This window comes from Phodopus roborovskii, unplaced genomic scaffold (genome assembly GCF_943737965.1).
Source record: "Phodopus roborovskii unplaced genomic scaffold, PHOROB, whole genome shotgun sequence".
Taxonomy (NCBI): domain Eukaryota; kingdom Metazoa; phylum Chordata; class Mammalia; order Rodentia; family Cricetidae; genus Phodopus; species Phodopus roborovskii.
In genome coordinates this window covers 28341599-28360532 of record NW_026126540.1, presented here as the reverse complement: position 1 = coordinate 28360532, position 18934 = coordinate 28341599, and the positions used below count along the sequence as shown (strand labels likewise).

Here is an 18934-nt window from a genome sequence, read left to right as displayed (position 1 = left end):
AAACAACTGGAGATCCCCTCCTCCTTCCATGTCCCCTCGATGACTCTAAGAGAGAGATCTGGGACTGTGCTACTTATCACCATGCCCCCTCTTGGCATTCAGACAGAGGAAGATGTACATAGGAGGGAATGGTTCTCCAGTGTCTTCTCTCTCTCTCTCTCTCTCTCTTAAATTTCCATCTTCACAGCAGAGTTGTATTTTCCCAGGAGAACCTGAGAAGCACAATGCTGTCTTTGTTTCACCAAATCCTGGGGAAATTCCACTGAATTCAGTGGCTGGTAACCTGGCCAGCATTCAAGAGAGGATGGTGGCTTCTTAGACATTCCCGTTTATAAAGATTTTAGAGGAACACTGAGTGAATAGCCAAGGAGGTAGGCAAGGATGGTTTCTATCATAGGTTGAACTGTAAAGGAGTGCAGGATGATGGGTGGTGGCAATTCCAGTGATACTTGTGTGTACAGTGACTCCCTAGAGGTCTTGCCACCTCTGTGACTCTCCTGACAGAAAGGCTATAACATCACTAACATGAGATGTTTGCCAAAGGCATGAAACAAGGCACTTATAAGGCCGATGCTGGCCGAGGTCCAAGGATACCTCCTTAAGATTGGGAGGAGGGAGATGTAGCCAAGGACAGCCCACAACCACCTCATTGCCACTGGAGATATGGTTCATGGAAACAACAGATCCAGGGAATAATATAATGTAAACTATTTGATGAATATTCTCGATTGGTTGAGAACCTTGGGCTTACTCCCCACACCCCCCCCCCAAAAAAATGGGCATAGTACCAAAAAAGCCAAGACTTGGACTTGGAGGTTTTATCTGGTATGTTGCTGATGTTGAATCCTCGTGTCTGTCCTTCCCAGGCCAGATTTTGCCATTACTCCCATCCCTGCCTGCACCCTATTCAAGAAATCATGTGAAAGGCTTCCCTGTGTATACTGGTAGAGGAAGAGGAGGACTGGGACCTGAGGAGTAGCCCTGACCTTGAGAACACCCTCGAACTGTAATTTTGAGAACTGATGAATAATGCCATCCAGACCCAGGACCGGAAGGAGCCCAGTGGTACTGAGAAGAAGATACTGTAGTGAGAGACTTTTTCTCCCTATATCAGCCTCCCGACATCCCTTCTGGGACTGATGCTCACCCAGATGGTCACACAGATAGGTCATCTGACCTTGCTTTGCTGCTAGCCTTGCTAAGGCGGCGCTTGTCACCATGGTAGCCAGGAGGAAGGCGGTGGCCTGGAGAGGCTCCATTGTGTTCCTCCGGCTTCTGGCCATACTGCATGTGGATGAAACCCCCAGAAATAAGCTCCTGATCTGGCCCTTCCTCCGTAGCCAGAGTGTCTGGATTCTTCCGGGAGCCCATATTATTCCTGAAGTCACTTAAATACTTTTCGCCTGGCCTGTTCTTCAGGCACTGATTGAAGTCAGGGGGAGGAGCGAGGCTCTGGACTAGGCTGGTGGAGGGGCCAAGGAGCTGCTGCTTATCCATACCTTGCCGGGACTTGACAAAGCGCTGTCGGATCTTCTTCCAGCCCAGGTGGTAGAGTTCAGCCAGGCTGAGAAAGAGAGACAGTGCAGCCACAGCCAGCATAAAGACAATGAAGACATTCTTCTCTGTGGGCCTTGAAACATAACAATTGACTGGATGAGGGCAGGGACTCCTGCGGCAGACATGCAAGGTATCCAGGAAGATCCCGTACAGGAGGTACTGGCCCACGATGAAGGCCACTTCCATGGTGGTGCGGATCAGAATGGTGCAGACATAGGTGTTGAGTAGAGTGCCCTGGAGGACAATCTTCCCATCCACTTCCTTCCAGCAGGACAGCTCTGCCTTCTCGGCCACCGGGTACTCATAGGAACCAGTACCGCGGGCTTCTTTGGCTTTCTCTGCATCCCGCAGCTTCTGCTTTTCCTGCATGCGCACTGTGTGCATGGCATGGCCCATGTAGACCAGTGAGGGCGTGGACACGAAGATGATCTGCAGTACCCAGTAGCGGATGTGGGAGATGGGGAAGGCTTGGTCGTAGCAGACATTCTGGCAACCAGGCTGAATGGTATCACACCGGAAATCAGCCTGCTCATCCCCCCAGGAGGACTCAGCAGCGGTGCCCAGGACCAGCATTCGGAAAATGAATAGGACGGTGAGCCAGACCTTGCCAATGACGGTAGAGTGCTTGTGGACCTCCTCCAGGAACTCCCCCAGGAAGCTCCAGTCACCCATCTTGCCAGACTTAGGAGACCGATTCCGAACCTTCTGCAAACAGAGCAGACAGAAAAAGATGTCTGTGAGGGATGTTTCAAGAGGTTTTAGAAGGTCCCATCATGCTCTGCGGCATCGGTCAGTACCAACGTGTTCCTTAGGAAAGTGCAACCTTTGTTGGGTATGGTAGTACGCACCTGTACTCGGAACACTTGGGAAGAGGATGCAGGGGAATCGAGAGATCAAGTCCCCTGTGGTCTCATAGAAAGTTAGTTACAGGCTAGCTAGGCTTCACATGAGCCTGTCTCAAAAACAAAAGTGATTGTGGATAGTTTAAAATAAATTGCATATGTCAAAAACTACCCTTTAATTATTAGAGGCTGTTTGTGTTTATTTTGGGTTTTTGTTTTGTTTTGTTTTTTAGTGATGTGACCTGAGATTCTGGAGTTCGGTCCTTAGTAGAGTCAACCTGACCCACTTTTGTACACATGAACTGACAGAGGCTGTGGTTGCGCGCACAAGGCAAAGTCCAGGCTTGGGTGGGGATGGAAGTCATGAAGTCCCACCCCTAGGTGAGAAGCTATTGGCAGCTGATGGCTACTGGGCAAGAAAGAGACAGCTTTCTTCCGAGATTTGCCCCGAGAAGCTACCCATGCTGCAGTCGATGGCCCTTCCCCATGCACATACTGGCAGTACTAAATCGATTGACTTAGTCAAGAGAAGAGCAGATGAAGTTGGAAGGGAGTAGTGCTGGGGAGAAAAGGGAGGATCTGAAGGGAAGGGAATGGGGGTGGAGTGAATTTAGTAATTTACTTTTTTAAATCATAAATTGAATGAGGGCAGGGCCAGAAGAGATGGCTCAGCAGCTAAGAGCATTTGGCTGCTGGTCTAGAGGACCCAGGATTTGTTTCCAGCACCCACATGACAGCTCACAACCTCCCAAAACTCCAGTTTTGGGGAATCCTGGCCTCATGGGCTGCTGCATGCATGCTGTGTGCACATGAGTTCATGTAAACACACAATCACACACACACACACACACACCAGATACTTAAAACAAACAAACAAACAAACCAGGACAGTATAATTTTTTTTAAAGCCAGATGTACTGAAACGTGCCCTACCATTCAAAAGTTAGGGAATTCTAAACCAAGTCAGTCACATGAAGGTTCTAGAAATCATGTAAGGTGTGTGTTACAATGTAGAGTCCATATACTGCCCCCAGACATTCTACTTCAGAAGGTGGTATGTTAGAGCATAGCTGCCCCTTGAAGACTTCAGTCTCTCTAGGAGGCCCAGATCCCACCCCAACCCCCATCCTTAGGATGGAGAGTTAAAAAGACTTGTGTTGTGGTCTAACCGCAGGCCCCTAATTGATGGTCCTAATCAGCACCTGGCTCCTCCATGCTTTGACATGTACATTGTGCTAAACTAGACCATGTGGTAGGAAGTTCCCACCACCCCCATAGAGATATAAAAACCAGATCCATCCTTTGTTTAGGGATTTCTCTTCTCCAAGGGCTTCTCTTCTGGGCCTGCCTCACTCTAATTCTACCATAACACTACCTCAAGTCCTTTTCTTTTAAAAACGATTTATTCTTATATAATGTTTATGAGTGTTTTTCCCTGAATGTGTATATGTGCTCCTGGTACCAATGGAGGCAAGAAGAGAGCACAGCATCACCTGGAACTGGATTTATGGATGGTTATAAGTTCCATGTGGGTGCTGGGAACTGAACCTAGGTCCTCTGCAAGAACAGCAAGTGTTTGTAACCACTGAGCCATCTCTCCCGCCCCTCTCTTCTTTCTTTAAGCTAACCCTCTTAGTGAAGCTCATATCTGGGTTGTACCTTTTAAACCCTTGTTTTGTGTTTGTATGATTGCCCTGTTCTTTTCCTTCCATATGTATATATGTGTGTGTGTATTTGTATGTATGTATGCATGTATGTTTTGCCTGTATGCTTATGCATCGTATGTATGCAATGCCTGCAGAAGCCAGAAGAGGGCATCAGATCCTCTGGGATTGGGGTTACAGACAGTTGTGAGCCACTGTAAGGGTGCTAAAAACTGAACCTGGGTCCTCTGGAAGAGAAGCCAATGCTCTGCCTATTGAGCTGTTTCTCTAGCCCTGTACTGTTCCTTTCAAATGCTCCCTCACCTCAAGACCCAGTCACAGTTTCGAGAACCTTTCCCCTAATAAGCTAATTCCTGAAAATAATTGCATGTTGCTCCTTTCCCTACCCAACCATTTCTATTCTGTTATTTCTAATAGGGAGGCCGCTTAGGAATCTGGATTTGCAGCACACATTTCAGAGGACTCTCATACCAGCACTCCAGGCACTCTGCTGGAGTTGGGACAGCAGATGTGGAGTCTGCCATGTACTCTGAGCACTAGCTTAGCAGACAGAATTGGTTTGCTTTCATTCAGGTGGCACTAGGAGGAGCTGTACCAGAGGACCTGGGATCCAGTGGAGTAAAGAATGTGATATACTGAGATTCACACCATAAATGTTTTGCACGGCTATTAGGCAGAAAAAAATTTATGACTCCAAAAGGCAAGCTGAGGTGGAAGAGGAGATAAGGAGTGATGGTTGGGGTAGCAAGCTTCGTTTCTCCAGAGGCGTTGCTACAGACCAGAACCAGCTACTGACCAGAATCAGCTGTGTGGAAAGACAGCCAACAAGCACATTTGAATCACTTTAAAGGTAGCACAGGTTCTCAGTAGGTCCCCACCTTCAACTCCCAGAAGCTTCAGGCAATATGACAATGCTGTTCTTCATGTCAGTGATATGGTACAGCCTTAGCAACTGTGGCTCTGTTTGCTAAGAGATCTGCCCATAAAAGTTGCATGAATTTCCTTTGTCCATCCATACCAAGTCCCACTAGATTGCCAGATGCTCTCTGTAGTGGTTTGAATGAGAATGGCCCCCATCCCATCCTCATAGGCTTGAATGCTTGGTTCCAGTGTTCTGATGGAGCTCTGCCCAGGGTGGGGGCTTACTTCAAACTCTGCTCAGTGTCAGGAAGCCCCAGAGATGCTCAAGACCACACCTACAGGATATTTGAACAGGCTCTTAAGGAAAGGCCACATGGTTTTTCTGGTTCCTTCTCCCTGTCTCCTCTCTGAGGAGACTAACCTAATCTAGTTGTGGCTTAACTGGATCAGGGTCCTGGTTGAGTCCTTGATCTCCCTCTTCACAGTACATGAAGACGAGAAATCTAAAACTAATCTCAACCAGACAGAGATGCCTTCTTTAGGCACTTAGCATGGCACAACAGCCCTCTACCATATTGCTTCTGGTTTTTTTGCCCATGTCTTATCATTGTAAAATCTATTCCTCAATGATAGAGAACCACAGAGGCAACTGCATACGTCCATAGTACTACACAGCTGTTCCAACTACCTAAAAAGGAAATTTCCTTTGTGTGGCCAATGTCTAGCCATCTATGAAGAATCTACCTCTGAATAGGGAAAAGATCTCATTGGTTCCCAGGTTGTGTTGGAAAATAACTCTTCTCCCTTTGAAAACTTTAGAGACTTTTAGTTCTCAATTTGGCATGGTTATGTTTGTTGCATAGGTGGAGATACAGGGTAGAGAAATCTTTCACCCAGTTAGTGGAACAGTTTGGGAAAGATTAGGAGGTGTGGCCTTGTTGGAGGAGGTCACTGGCTGTAGGTTTTGTGGTTTCCAGAGCCCACACCAGCCAGGCCCAGTCTCTCTCTGCCTGTGGGTCAGGATGTAAAGCTCTCAGCTGATGCTCCAGCGCCATGCCTGTCTGCTTCCCACCATGATGATCATGGACTAACCCTCTGAATCTGTAAGCAAGCCCCTAATTAAATGTGTCTCCTCACAGCAGCAGAACAGTAATGGAGATACCCCCCTTCCAGCTACTTCTTACATACCCTCACACTCAAAGCTGAATCCCATTTACCTAGCCACTGCTTTCTCTAGGTCTCCCTGCTCCCTCTTCTGCTACCGTGATGCTGCGCAGGGCACTCATTCTGCACCCAGCACTTGTTATCTTCTCCCCCAGCAGGGAGATTTTGAGAACAGGTGTCTTTTCTTCTGTCATTCAGAGACTGGCCCAAAGTAGGTGCTCAGTAGATCTTAGCTGAGCAAAGGGGGAATAACAGGCACTGGTGTCCTCTACCCAAGGGCAAGCCAATTGCTTGTTCCTAGTCTGTGTCCTGTTAGCAGGTTGAACCACCCAGATCGATGGAGCCCGAGAAGCAGCTCAGTATTTTGCACTTGTGGCTCCTAGAGAGGACCCAGGTTTAGTGTCTAGGGCCCACAAGGTGGCTCACAACCATCTGTCACTCCCAAGGGATCTGGACGCCCTTCTGACTTCTTGTGGACATAGTTAAAAACAAAGTAAATCTAAACAATGAAAATGAAAAGGGGGAGTTGGAAATGGAGAAATAATTACTAGTTAAGAGAACACAGGTATAGGAGATACTCAGGCTTCTAATTCCTGTTGTTACATGCTGAGCTAGAACAAGTAATTCAGTCTGTGCTCTACTGCCTCACCCACAAGGTGGATGGAGAGACTGGGACTCAGCTAACAGAGTGCTACTGGGTGACACAGAGTCAGCCCTGGACACAGAGCTCAGCATATGACAAACAAAAACCAAACCATCACCAACTAGACTCTAGTTAGGACAAAGGAAAACTAAAAGAGGGGAAAGTGTGATACAACAGAGAAAAGAGAAATGGAAGGAAGACCAGAAAGGGAGGAGACATCAGAAGAAAATGGAAAGTCAAAGGAAATAAAAATAAATGACATATTCTTCCAGGATCCCACACTTAATCCTGGAAGAATTTTCTCTTGATCTTTTCACTCTGCCACTCATTCCATACAAGTCCCCAAGGAAGTATAAAAATAATTCCAGACAACCACTGTGACGCTTTGGTCTGGTCTGCCAAGGGATCTGACTGCTGGGTCCCTTGCTTGTGGTCAAGGGGTGACACCTGGAAGAAGGAATGCCTGGGTTTAAAAAACTACTTGGAAAACCAGAAACACAGTATTAGGAACGGTGTCTCATTAGAGGGGAGTAATAGACTTTGTCTAGGGAGGTGTAGGGGTGAAGCAGACCCTAGGTCCCTGGCAGTGGAAACAAGATGAAGGACCTTTCACTTATAACTTCCTCCTGACCTTCAGACTATGTCAGAACAACTTTAAATTGCTGCCATGTACCAGTTGTCCAGGTCTTAATGTGAAATATCCATGGCTGCAGCCAATTTTGTAGCTACATGGAGTCCCTTTGGGACCCAGACAAACCTCAGCCAAAGAAATTTGTAGATTAGCTACTGGGTGTTCAGGACACAAAATGCTTTCTAGATATTATCTGTTTCTTGGCAGGAAGTGTGTGTGGGGGGGAGGGGGAATCAAAGGAAGTTGCCCATGCCGTGAATAAATTCAGTGAATACAATGCTAACTTCCCTTCAGTGCTTCAGCCGTGGTTCTCTCTGGCCTCCGCCACTTAGATGTTCAGACTCACATCTCCCCTGAAACCCTCCAAACGCTGTCGGATTCTGTCTTTTCCCACTGTGTCCCCACATCCAATTCTCCAGACATACACATATACCATGCTTTTCCACTCCATTGTCTCAGCGCCTCTAGTGTCTGTCACCTAGAATATCCTTCACTCTGTCTGTTCATTTCATTGGGGTTTTTTTTTGGGGGGGAGAGGGGGTGGTGTACTTGCAGTAGCCAAGTCATCTAGGCCCAGAGAATTTAGCATGGAGGGAAGTCAAGCAAAAAGTCTTTGCTTGGCTTAATTCCCTTTCAGAGATAAGTTAAATGCACACTTTCAGCAAAACACGCTGTGTTATAACATGTTACTACAGCAGTGTTAATGTTAATACACTAAGGAAGGGCAAGAAGCTAATGGAGCATTTGATGGGAGCTTGAATCTGGTTTACCAGTTTGTAGGGTCTTGTTGGAACAGGGCCTTTCAAAGAGCCAGGGCTAACTAATTGTGTTCCATAGCTCTCAGCAACTGATCAGATCTGTGAAGTCTCTAAGCTAAAATAAATGATCCCTAGAACCCAAATCCTGTTCCCAGGACAAACAGCAGGCAGCTCACAACTGCTAGTAACTCTAGGTCTAGAGGATCAGACACAATCTTCTGAATTCCAAGGGAAACACACACACACACACACCCAGAGAAAGACAGAGAGAGACAGAGAGAGAGACAGAGAGAGACAGAGAGATAGAGACAGAGAGAGCAGGTAGACAGATGATGATGATGATGATGATAGATAGATAGATAGATAGATAGATAGATAGATAGATAGATGACCAAAGAGTGAAAATGTTTTTAGTCAAGGAAGGAAAATGTGTCTTGAATGGGCATGGCACTGGTCTGTGGACTGTGGTCCTAGGGAAGAGGATAATGTGAGCTAAGCACCAACATTCACCTCTCTGTTCCCCGACTGTACGAAACGTGACCAGACAACGTAAGGACTACAGGGGTACTGATTAGTTTTTTGCCAACTGGACATGAACTACATAGAGTCACTTTGGAAAAGGGAACACCAATTCAGGAATTACCTTTATCCCACTGGCCTTTGATTAAGTCTGTGGGGCATTTTCTTGATGAATAATTGATGTGGGAAGTACCACACCTGGACAGATGGTCTTGGATTGTGTAAGAAAGCAAGCTAAAGGAGCCAATAAGCAGTGTTTCTTCATGGCCTTTGTATTAGTTCCTGCTTTCAAGTTCCTGACTTGGCTTCCCTCAATAATGGACTGTCACATGGAAGTGTGAGCCAAATAATTCCTTTTCTTCCCATGTTGCTTCTGGTCAGTGTTTTATCACACCAACAGAGTAGCCAGCTAGAACACTTCTACCGCCTTACCTATTGTGATCCTACCATCTTACCTCTCACCATCATACCTTTCCACAATCCCACCATCCCACCACCTCACCCTCCCCATCACACCATCATACATCACACCATCACACATCACACATCACACCATCACACCATCACACATCACACCATCATACATCATACCATCACACATCACAGCATCATACATCACACCATCACACATCACACATCACACCATCACACCATCACATATCACAACATCACACCATCACACCATCACACTAATATACCATCACAGCATCACACATCACACCATCACACATCACAGCATCATACATCACACCATCACACCATCACACATCACACCATCATACATCACACCATCACACATCACAGCATCATACATCACACCATCACACCATCACACATCACACCATCACACCATCACACATCACACTATCACACCATCACACTAATATACCATCACAGCATCACACATCACACCATCACACCATCACACCATCACACCATCACACGTCACACATCACACCATCATACCATCACACTAATACACCATCACACCATCACATGTCACACATCATACATCACACCATCTCACCATCACACTAATACACCATCACACCATCACACCATCACACATCACACCATCACACTAATACACCATCACACCATCACATGTCACACATCATACATCACACCATCACACATCACACCATCACACATCACACCAACACACCATCATACATCACACTATCACATGTCACAGCATCATACATCACACCATCACACATCACACCATCACATATCACACCATCACACATCACACCATCACACATCACACCATCACACCATCACACTAATACACCATCACACCATCACATGTCACACATCATACATCACACCATCACACATCACACCATCACACATCACACCAACACACCATCATACATCACACTATCACATGTCACAGCATCATACATCACACCATCACACATCACACCATCACACATCACACCATCACATGTCACACATCATACATCACACCATCACACATCACACCATCACACATCACACATCACACCATCACACCATCACACTAATACACCATCACACCATCACATGTCACACATCATACATCACACCATCACACATCGCACCATCACACATCACACCATCACATGTCACACATCACAGCATCACACATCACACATCACACCATCCTACCATCACACTAATACACCATCACACGTCACAAATCACACCATCAACCATCACACATCACAGCATCACACATCACACCATCACACATCACACCATCACAGCATCACACCATCACACATGACAGCATCACACATGACAGCATCACACATCACATCATCACACATCACACCATCACACATCACACATCACACCATCACACATCACACCATCACACATCACAGCATCATATATCACACATCACACCATCACACATCACACCATCACACCATCACACATCACACCATCACACCATCACACATCACACCATCATACATCACACATCACACCATCACACCATCACACATCACACCATCACACCAACACACCATCACACATTGCAGCATCACACCATCACACGTCACACATCACACCATCACACATCACACCATCACACCATCACATCACACATCACACCATCATACATCACACATCACACCATCACACCATCACACATCACACCATCACACCATCACATCACACATCACACCAACATACCATCACACATCACACCATCACACCATCACACGTCACACATCACACCATCACACATCACACCATCACATCTTCCATAATAAACTATCTCTTCTTAAGCCGTAAGCCAAAGCAAGCCCTCTTCCCATAAATTGCCTTTGCAAGGTATTTTTCACAGAATCAAGAAAAGTAATACAAATAACAACATCACAAAGTGGTTGTAAGGAGGTTCAAATTGCCTTCCTGAAACCCAGTGATATAACTAATACTTTTCACCTCTTAAATGTGCTTCTCTTCAGTCTCCTGCCAGCTCAGTAAGCAAGGACCACATATCTCTACTCAAGACTGAATCTCACCCTTAGGATTACAGATACTCTGCTTTTGCTGTAATTGATGGATCCTCATACCCTCTGTTCAGTGATTGCTATTGCCTGTTCTGCAGAGGGGGAAACCTAGAGATGAGCTGATTAAGGAAGCAAAGACTAAAGAAGCAGACTCAGGGCTTCAGTTTCTGAACAATCTAGTGTAAGGCCAGTAAGTGTCCTTCCATTTCCCCCTCAAGCATGCAGCATATCAATTCTCAGGTCTCTTCCCTTGCAACTTTACAGACTCCCATGACTGTTGGGCCACTGAGTGATTTCAGACATGAATCTGCTATTTAGTGATAATGCCCGGGGTCAGCTTTTATGCAATCAAGCACATATTTATCATTCTCCTCTGACGTATCCTATGCTATATATATTGCTGGGGAAAGTATGTAGGAAAGCATAACTCATTCTATCTTGAATGTTTACTGTCTTTGTACACCAGCCCAGTGCTAGAACTCATAGACCCAAAGGTCGATATGACTCTATGTTAAAGAAACACCGTCCTGTGGAGAAATACAAATAAAGCCAGAAACAGACTAGAAACAACTGTGATGTCATACAAACAAGTCAAATAGCATTGCCCTTAGCTAGAAGGGAAGGTAGAAGCAGGTGGGTGGGTAAGAGGACTTTCTGGAGGAGGCAACCTAAGTAGATGTGATAGTTATCGGACACAGTGGGAGAAGGAGAGATGAGTCATTTCAGACAAAGAGAAATGCAGGAAGGAACTTGGTGGGATGAAAACTGGCATGGATTTCGGGTACAAAAACAAAACAAAACAAAAGGAGGGAGTCTGCTTAGGAAGCCGTGGTCAATTGTGGGAGACTTTGGAGATCATGCCTAAGAATTCAGAATAATTCCCTATCCATGTGCCCCCTACATGCCTTGCTTTTGAGGGCAAACCCTGAGAAGGCAACTCTACCCCCTCCCAGAGGGCTTGGGATATTAAGGACCACACAGTTTGTAATCTCTGTTACTCCTTTAGTAATGGCTACAGAGTAATCCATGTAGGCCACAGGAGGCAGGTGTCCCCCAATGCACTTCCCAGAATTGCACCCTCATCTCTCCTGTTCAAGAGTACATATTATGAATGAACAAGCAGCTTCCAAAGGGATAGCTGGAAATTATCTGTATCCTTTGGCAACAGTTTTATTCTCTGGGGTCACCTGCAGCTAACTTCCTAATATAATGTCTGACAACAATTTCTGAGTGTCAGCAGCTGAGCCTTGGGGTGCACTGGAAAGTCCTTGGGGTCTCACAAACCTACAAGGAGCTATTTGCTTCACTGGCCGTGTATTGTCTCTCATTGCTGTCTCCTCCCATGTTGTGCCATGCTCCCGGTGGTATAAAGACAATAATGGATGAAGGATGGCGTTCCCGTGACTCAAAACACCAAAACACCAAGTGCCAAATGAGTGGAGGCTGCTCTTTCTCACCTGCCGAAGCAAAGGGCATGCATGCATGCACAGAGTTAGTTCCACTTAGGAGTCATTTTGCATGCTGGTAGTCCAGCCTCCTGGGACTCTGGCTTAGGGACTCCTGTCCCCTGGCAGAACACTAAGGAGACGGAAGCCACTTCTTTCTGCCTGTGAGAGTCCTCTGCTTGGCCAATCAAGACCATTCAGTCTACAGTAGACGCTGTCCCTGTGAACTATTCCCTCACGCCCCCTCCCCTCAGATTACTGGGAAATGTTTCCAAGTTTGTCAAAATTAGATTATAAGAGCACTCCACAGAGGCTAATTTTGGACAGCGACACATGCTCTGGGCAGTATCCGATGGATCTCTGTTTCTCAATAAAGGCTGTTATTCATAGTAATGATAACAATCCCATGGGGCTCTGCTGCAATCCCACTCGCCATACACTGGAATGTGGTGCAGAGAAGGGCTGACTTGCTTCCCAATTAAGAGGATTCTGTTGTAAAGGGACCCAGAGGGCCTCCTCAAAGAATGCCTCAGGCATGGTAGTGTGCCAGTTAAGTTCACGCATAAAGCGTTTACTGAGAGACTGTGTTATGCCACACAGCAAAGGTGGCTGTAACATGGCAGCAGAATGTGGCTTCAGAGCTGTGTGTGCTCATTCACTCATGTGCAGTTTTCTGATTTCTCCTTTCCTAGTAGGTGTCCCTGAAACATGTGGGAAGAATTCCATGCAAAACTAGTCTAAGTGCTCAGCTATCTTAGTCATCTTTACTATCCTTGAGATTCTCAACTGCATCTCCTAGTTTATCTAGTGTTACACGCACACATACATACACATACACATATACACACACACACATGCACACACATACACACATATACACACATACACACACATACACACACATACCCACATATACACACATACCCACATGTACACACATACCCACATATTCACACATACCCACATATTCACACATACCCACATACACACACATGCACACATATACACACATACACACGCACATAAGCACATATACATACATACACACATATACACACATACACACATACATACACACACATATACACACATGCACACACATACACACATATACACACATGTACACATATATACACATACACACACATACACATAAACACACACATGCACATTATACACACACATACACACATACATAAACACATGTGCACACATACACAAACATAAACACATATACACACATACACACATATACATGCATACACACATACATGCATACACACACATACATGCATACACACATACACACATATACACACATACACATATATACACACATAAACACACATACACATACCCACATATTCACACATACACACATATACACACACATAAACACATATACACACATACACACACATATACACATATACACACATACACACATACACACACACACACACACACACACACACACACACACACTGAATGCCGGTGTCAGTGGTGATATAATACTTACTGAGATATCTCTGTGAGCTAAACACCCCATGAACATTACAGACTGTTTTCCTTTAAGCCTCACAAGAAGCTCAGGAAATAGAAGCCACTCTCATCCCCTTTTAGAGCTCAGCGTGAGATGACATCACGACGAAAATGTGGTGCTGGCTCAAACACAGACCCTGGAACATCTACCAGCAATGCTGTCTCTTAATAACGTTGCTAATGTCCATCTAAATCGTCTGTCCTGTGTTTCTTTGGCAAAGCCTCGCCAGGAGAATCTGGCCACTTTTGCATGGGGTGACTGGATGCTCATGGGACAATTGCCACTTTGTGTAGGTTGACTGGGTGCTCATGCGACAATTGTTATGCTGGGAGTTGATTTACATGGTTGGAGTAAGTCTTACATTTCAGGTTTAAACTCTCAAGGGAATGGCCAGGCACCTGACAATAGCTACTGAGCATGCGCTGTGAGCTACTTTCTCAGCATTAGCAGGTGACTAGGGGCCAGCGTTCCTGAACCTTGATCAGGAAAGAAGGCAGAGGTGAGAGAGGGAGGAAAGGAACAGATGGATGGCATGCAGTTTCCTCCTACTCAAGCTGATGGCAGATAACTGACTCCTTTTAAGATCTAATTATTGTATTCTGGCAAGGACAGATTGGTGGACTCAGAGACACCTGCCAGCACATTGTTGTTTTGAAGCCAAGAGGGTGAAGGGAGGATGCAAAATTAAGAAATAGTTGTGTTGGGAAAAACAATCATTTTCTTCTTAAAATGTTAAAAAGGAATAGTTAGAATTGGGTAGTGTGTTGAAATACTAATTTACAACAAAATATTGGGAGTTCTTTATTAATTACCCCATGGGAGTTGATTAGTTCTGACACAGTTAGTAATGAAAACTCTATTTATGAAAATACTCAAATGTCTTTATTCTTCCTGTAATCTTATAATAGATTCATAGACCCTTGCAGCTGCAGCAGGGATCTCTCAGACTCAACCCTATTTTTATATGAGACAACCGTAGATGAGGGACCACAAGAGCATTAGCACCACAAGAGCAACATGGACTTCCATGTGCACAGCTCTTTACAAACCATAATTTAAAACTCACCCATTAACTCTCTTAGGGAAGTCAGTCGTATTATTCCATTCACAGGAGAGAAAGCGGGGGTCCGAGGGTCTGGTAACTGGTCCGAAGTCCCATGATTAGCAAAGGCAGCAAAGGGACCCGACTCTTATCACTCTGATCTCAAAGCCCACATTCCCTTATGTCTTTAAAAAGGAAAAGACAGAAACTCCTAGGACCAACAAAGCAAGACAAACCTGTCTCCACAATGCCAGTCTCAGCCGGTGAGCAAGGCATGGCTCATTTCATACAGTCCTACGAGAAGCCCGGCATCCCTTCTGCTTCATCGGCAGACCCAGACCAGCTCTTGCTTATGGTGCTCCTAGCATTAGTGGCTGTGTCAGGGGCCTCGGCCCACAGAGGTCAGAATCCCTAGACTCTTCAGCATCTGCCACCAATGGTCAGAATTCATGTATAGAAAGTTATTTCCTTTTTTAGCCAGTAAGTGCCTTGGCTGTGGCAGTCTCATCTGGTGGACTTTCAGTTAGCCAAACAGCATGCTCTGAGATCTTGTGGCTATCACATCATAACAAGGTCAACAGAAACATACATAGCTAGATGATGGACTCATGGTTTCTAAGAAATTCTGGGTCACTGGGTCCAGGACTCCAACTTCATTGCTCTCTAGTTGAGTGATCTCAGTTTCCAGCTCAAAAAACCAGCAGGATTGTTTAATCATGGGCACTAAAGAATATATGAGTATGTGGAAGCATCTAGAACACTATTTGGCACACTGAAGACACTTGTTAGTACCTTGTTTTTTTTTTTTTTTTTTTTTTTTTTTTTTTTTTTTTCCTGATGTTTCTAGTAAAAACCATCAATCATGACCCAATTACCCAACTTGTTAGTAAACTTGAATTTGCAAGAAACAGGTTAGGGACAGTGCAGGGTTGTCATGGCACTAGGTACCGGACGGCAATGTCAGGGATAAGAAAACCATGGGTGATTGGAAGGACACTCGTGCTTCTCTAAGATGTTGTTTAAGCATCAAGACCCCCTGGGCAAGACTGAGGCAGCAGAGGGGTGTGTGTGTGTAAGCCTGCTCAGGTCAGGCCCCTCTCCCTCCCAAGGCAGGCTTGCCTCACACATGTCTTTAGTGCCTGAGCGTGCTTCATGGGATTGAAGAACTAAAGTGCTTTGAATGTGTTCATAGCTGAAGGCAAAAGTGAATCCAAGATGACCAGGTTTACTGGAAAGAGAGAGAGGAACTTCTCTACTGTACACCGGGATCAGAGGCATCTCAGCTGGCTACTTCCGCCTTCTCCCGAAGTTCAGAACCGAGAAATTTCTAGGTTGGCACAGGGATTCTGGAAGTCCTTTCAAATGCCCAGTGTTAGCATCTCATGAAGGAGGCTCTTTCTGGCTCCAGATGTTTATTTTTGCCTTCAGACAGATGTGTTCCTTTCCCTGAACCACAATGCACTGGTCTGAAGAAAGGAATGGTTGCCAAGGCCTGACAACCCTAAGCTGGTGCTTCTGGGGAGCCTGGGACTTGGCCAGTTATGAGAGGTTGGCAGGTGAATGGCAAAGCCAAGAGAAAAATCAGACTTTCTAACTCTTAGGTGAGAGGTCAGCAAGCATGGTCCTAAGGGTGAAAGTCTCTAGTGATAAAAAGCAACCAGTGCCACCTTAGAATTAGATGCCGTGGTGGCCTTCACTGAAGGAAAAGGTATTTGTTTCAAATGGGATATAATTCAAAGAGCCGGGGGCTGAGGACCAGGTGTGCTGGAGTAGGCTTTGTTCTATTGTGATAGCATTTAAGACAGCAGGCTGGGGATGCAGCTCAGAGGTCTGTCTGGTGTTGTACTCATGTACCTGGACCCTAGTGCTCAAAGGGCAACAGTAAGCAGGCTTTGTGCAATGCTTACTAAGCCTCACAGAGGACTTCCTCCTCCTGAAGCTGAGGTTCAGAGACATTAAGCAATTTGCCTGAAGTCACACAGCTAATTTCCACATCCCATGTCTGATTTAGACACTGTCCTGTCCCTCTGTGATATTTCAATCCCTCTGCTTTCAAAACAGCAAAGCTCCCTTTATTTATCAAAGTGAATGGATTGCTGGATTTCTCTTGCCCATTATTTGCTGATATATCAGAAACAATTGATTCAGAAAGCGACACTGAGCTACCATTCACAGGTCAGTCTCTTCCAACAATGGGAAGGAAGCAGGCTTTTCTCACAGGAAAATGGGCATCTCTCCTTTCTGGCTAGCTCAGCCCTTGAGCCCAGAGCCATGCCTGCCGAGAGCTCACACACAGCTGCTGGAACCCCTGTGAACAGCCCTTCCCCGGAAGGCAGAGAGCGTGACCTCCGAGCCCCTGGTCCAGGGTTCAGGCCTCTCACTTCCAGTCCCAGTGATAAACACAGCTCACCTATCTCATCTTAATTGGCAACCGCCAGAGACGTGGTCAACCAGTACCCTAGAGGCTGGAGGCACTGTGACAGCCTCGGTGACTGCTGGAGGCCATGACTCTCTGCTGTCTGTACCTCCTAGCAGCCGGCTGAGCTGAGGAGGGGCAAGCAGGCAGGCAGCGAGTGTCAAAACCCAGGGTTGTGAAGATGTTTAAATGGAAACACCAGGAGCGAGGCAGCTGAGGGACGAGAACCTCAGTGACCTAGCCAGACACCACTGGAGTTCCAAGACAGGGGCAAAACAGAGCCCCCTGCCTTAGCGAGTGCCAGGACTCTGTGAACATCACCTGTATAGGAAACACAGGACTTGGAGGACATCCCTCTTGGGGTTTTCCACTCTGTACTTGACTCCTCACTGGCAGCTGCTGAGTGAGGAAAGGGCCTGGAGGAGCAGCCACAAGTTCCAGGCTCCAAATGACTCTACTGCCCCAGGGATGGGGGTGGAGATCTGACAGGAAGGTACAAAGTCCAGAGTCTGTCCCTAGAGAGCAGTGAATCAGGCAGGCTCTGGGTTGGGTTAAGACTCTGGGAACAATGGGTAGAGAAGATGGAGGCCATCTAACCCTCTACTGTGAAAGTCAGGCTGGTGTGCCTGCTAACCATGGGGCGGGGCCAGTCAAGGAGCTGCCTGCTCATGGAAGCCCTCATCTCCACTCTGCTGAGCATCTCTGGGTTTCAGGTCCTCCAACCCTTTGACCAGCACTCTTCCGCTGTCCTTCCTTCTCTCGGGCCTTCCTTCTCTCGGGCAGGTCTGGCCATGCCAACCCTAACCCTTGGCCAGGATGCACCTAGGTTAGTAATGAGCTGAGGAGCGACCAGGAATCTCTAGGATGGACATGATGATGGGGTACTGGGAACAGGGTACACCAACTGAACGAAGACCCGGAAATCCTTGTGTGAAGTGATGCTTTGCAATTGGTTCTGAGTTGCGCTGGAGCCTATGGAATCACATTTCTGCATGGTGTTGCTACCAACTGGACCAGAGAGGGTCCTTCTAACTTCCAACACTTCATGGGAGAACAATGAGAACCAGAAGAAGGAAGTGTCCCGCCCAAGGTCACATAGCTACTTAGGGGACCAGCCCCAGGTTTCCCAGGTCTGGATTATATTGCTGCATGAGCAGAAGCAAGAGAAGGGACTAACAGGAGTCGTGCCTCACACCGCTGCCTTCAGGTAGGATGGAGCCCTCCAGGCCTCCTCCCTCGGATTGGATCTCGGGGTCTCTTTCACTGGACCTCAGTCAGGGGCAGCTGGGATTCTTGTACACGGTCACTGCACAGTGGGGACATGCTACACAGCAGGAAGCTAAGC

The 18934-nt window shown here is 46.3% G+C and overlaps 1 protein-coding gene across 3 annotated transcripts in view; it reads right to left on the bottom strand.

The window, feature by feature from the left end:
* Window positions 1-767: 767 nt before the first annotated feature.
* The window catches only part of Gja5 (gap junction protein alpha 5), a 98516-nt gene continuing 80349 nt past the window's right edge, over window positions 768-18934 (bottom strand). For all 3 annotated transcript variants that reach the window (XM_051198923.1, XM_051198921.1, XM_051198922.1), the window contains exon 2: window positions 768-2262. In XM_051198923.1, the coding sequence (XP_051054880.1) occupies window positions 1156-2229 (1074 nt within the window). In that variant the 5' untranslated portion in view covers window positions 2230-2262 and the 3' untranslated portion in view covers window positions 768-1155. The remainder of the gene's footprint in view (window positions 2263-18934) is intronic.